The sequence below is a fragment of the Propithecus coquereli genome, unplaced genomic scaffold (genome assembly GCF_000956105.1).
Source record: "Propithecus coquereli isolate 6110/MARCELLA unplaced genomic scaffold, Pcoq_1.0 Scaffold168, whole genome shotgun sequence".
In the NCBI taxonomy this organism is placed as follows: Eukaryota; Metazoa; Chordata; class Mammalia; order Primates; family Indriidae; genus Propithecus; species Propithecus coquereli.
Window position 1 is genome coordinate 2,612,421 of NW_012141413.1, and position 1,672 is coordinate 2,614,092.

Genomic DNA, 1,672 nt, shown 5'->3' on the forward strand with positions numbered 1-1,672 from the left:
GGGATAAAAAGGTAAATACGTATAACTGGGGAGAGAGCTTAGAGAAATATTGTAAATTTCAGAAATATTTTTGCCAAAATGAGTCAAAACTTTTGTAATAAGGAATAAGTTTTAGTTATCAGTAAAATTCACTTTACTTACTGCCTCACATCATATGAAATTACTATACATACAGCAAACACCACTACATCAAGCTCAGACAGTTGTTAAAGTACCTGCTTTTGATCCAAAAGGAACAGATGAGTTTTTCTGAAGAGGATTTTTTGGGTATCTAGGTGTCTCCACAGGATAACCTGTGAAGTATGCTTCACCAAAATAAGAAATAAAGACGGGAGACAAGGGTGGGGGTGGGCTATATAATCTGTCGTGAGTTTTACGGTTTATTTTTTAGAGACTGGGTCTTGCTCTGCTGCCCAGGACGGAGTGCAGTGACAGCATCATAGCTCACTGCAGTCTCCAACTCCTGGGCTCAAGTGATCCTCCCTATTCAGCCTCCTGAGTAGCTGGGGCTTACAGGTGTGCACCACCACTCCTGGATAATTTTTAAATTTTTTTTGAGACAGGGTGTTGCCCAGCTGATGTCAAACTCCTGGGGTCAAGCAATCTTCCTGCTTTGGCCTCCCGAAGTGCTGGATTACAGGTTGTGAGCCACTGAGCCTGACAAGTTCTATAGTTTAAAAAGCAGCTCACCCCACTCCATAGTGGAGTTTTTGTGTATATCTCACTCTAAAAATATGTTAACATTCAATTTTAATCCTTAACTAACTTGCCTAAATAATCTAACTTATGTTACATAATTCTAAAACTTTTATGCTTACTATTAACTTGGAGCAGATATCTGTATTATAACAAATCTATCTGGGCTGGCCAAGTATTACAGTATTTAAATAAACTTGATTTTAACTCGGAGTAATATTTCATTACCTAGCTCCAAAATATCCGAAGGATCAAGGTGTGAACTCTTATTGCAAAATTCATTCACCTTCTTTTCCAATACCGTTGCATCTTTTATTTGTGAATACTTCCGAATGTAGAAGTGGCAAGGATGTATCACATGGCTTACAAAAACCAGCTCTGGAGAACCTGGATAAGAATCAATTAAACCACATTACTAAACCACGGGTTAGAAAAGAATTCACAAAGGCTGAAAATCTATAATAGCCTCTAAAAGAATAAGTGTCTTATGGCATTGTAAACTCTAGAATACTAAATCGAGGCCCTACAAAAGAGTCCAAACCCTAAATGACTGATAAAACAAATGGATCACTTTCAATCATGAATTATTTAGCAATTTGAACTGCGAATACTTTACATTACTTATAAAATGTAAGCGGGATCGCAGTTCATGTGACAGATTCTAAAGTCAGCATACATGTTGTAACTCCGCAGTATTATAAAACTTAGTTTATTTATGGATATATTTGGAACTCAGAATCCCATTGATAATGATTAGGTTTCTAGGACAGCTTACAAAAGCCAGTTCGATCTATACTCTACTGTATACTATACCTACAGAACCAATATAACTCACAGCCACTCTGAATCCCAAGTCTTAGAAATCAGGTTAGAGAGGTGTGAAAAAATGTCTAGGCTAAGCCAAAGTACTCAGCAGCATTTAGAGGAATGTGTGTGTACTTTGGTGGGATGAGTAAAGACAGTGAGAAAATTTTCT

General features: G+C 37.2%; 1 protein-coding gene across 1 annotated transcript in view; it reads right to left on the reverse strand.

Annotated features, from left to right (window-relative positions):
- Positions 1 to 195: 195 nt before the first annotated feature.
- The window catches only part of LOC105808113 (RING finger protein 17-like), a 66,812-nt gene continuing 65,335 nt past the window's right edge, over positions 196 to 1,672 (reverse strand). Inside the window, exon 9 of the mRNA XM_012641674.1 lies at positions 196 to 305. Coding sequence (XP_012497128.1) covers positions 196 to 305 — 110 coding nt within the window. The remainder of the gene's footprint in view (positions 306 to 1,672) is intronic.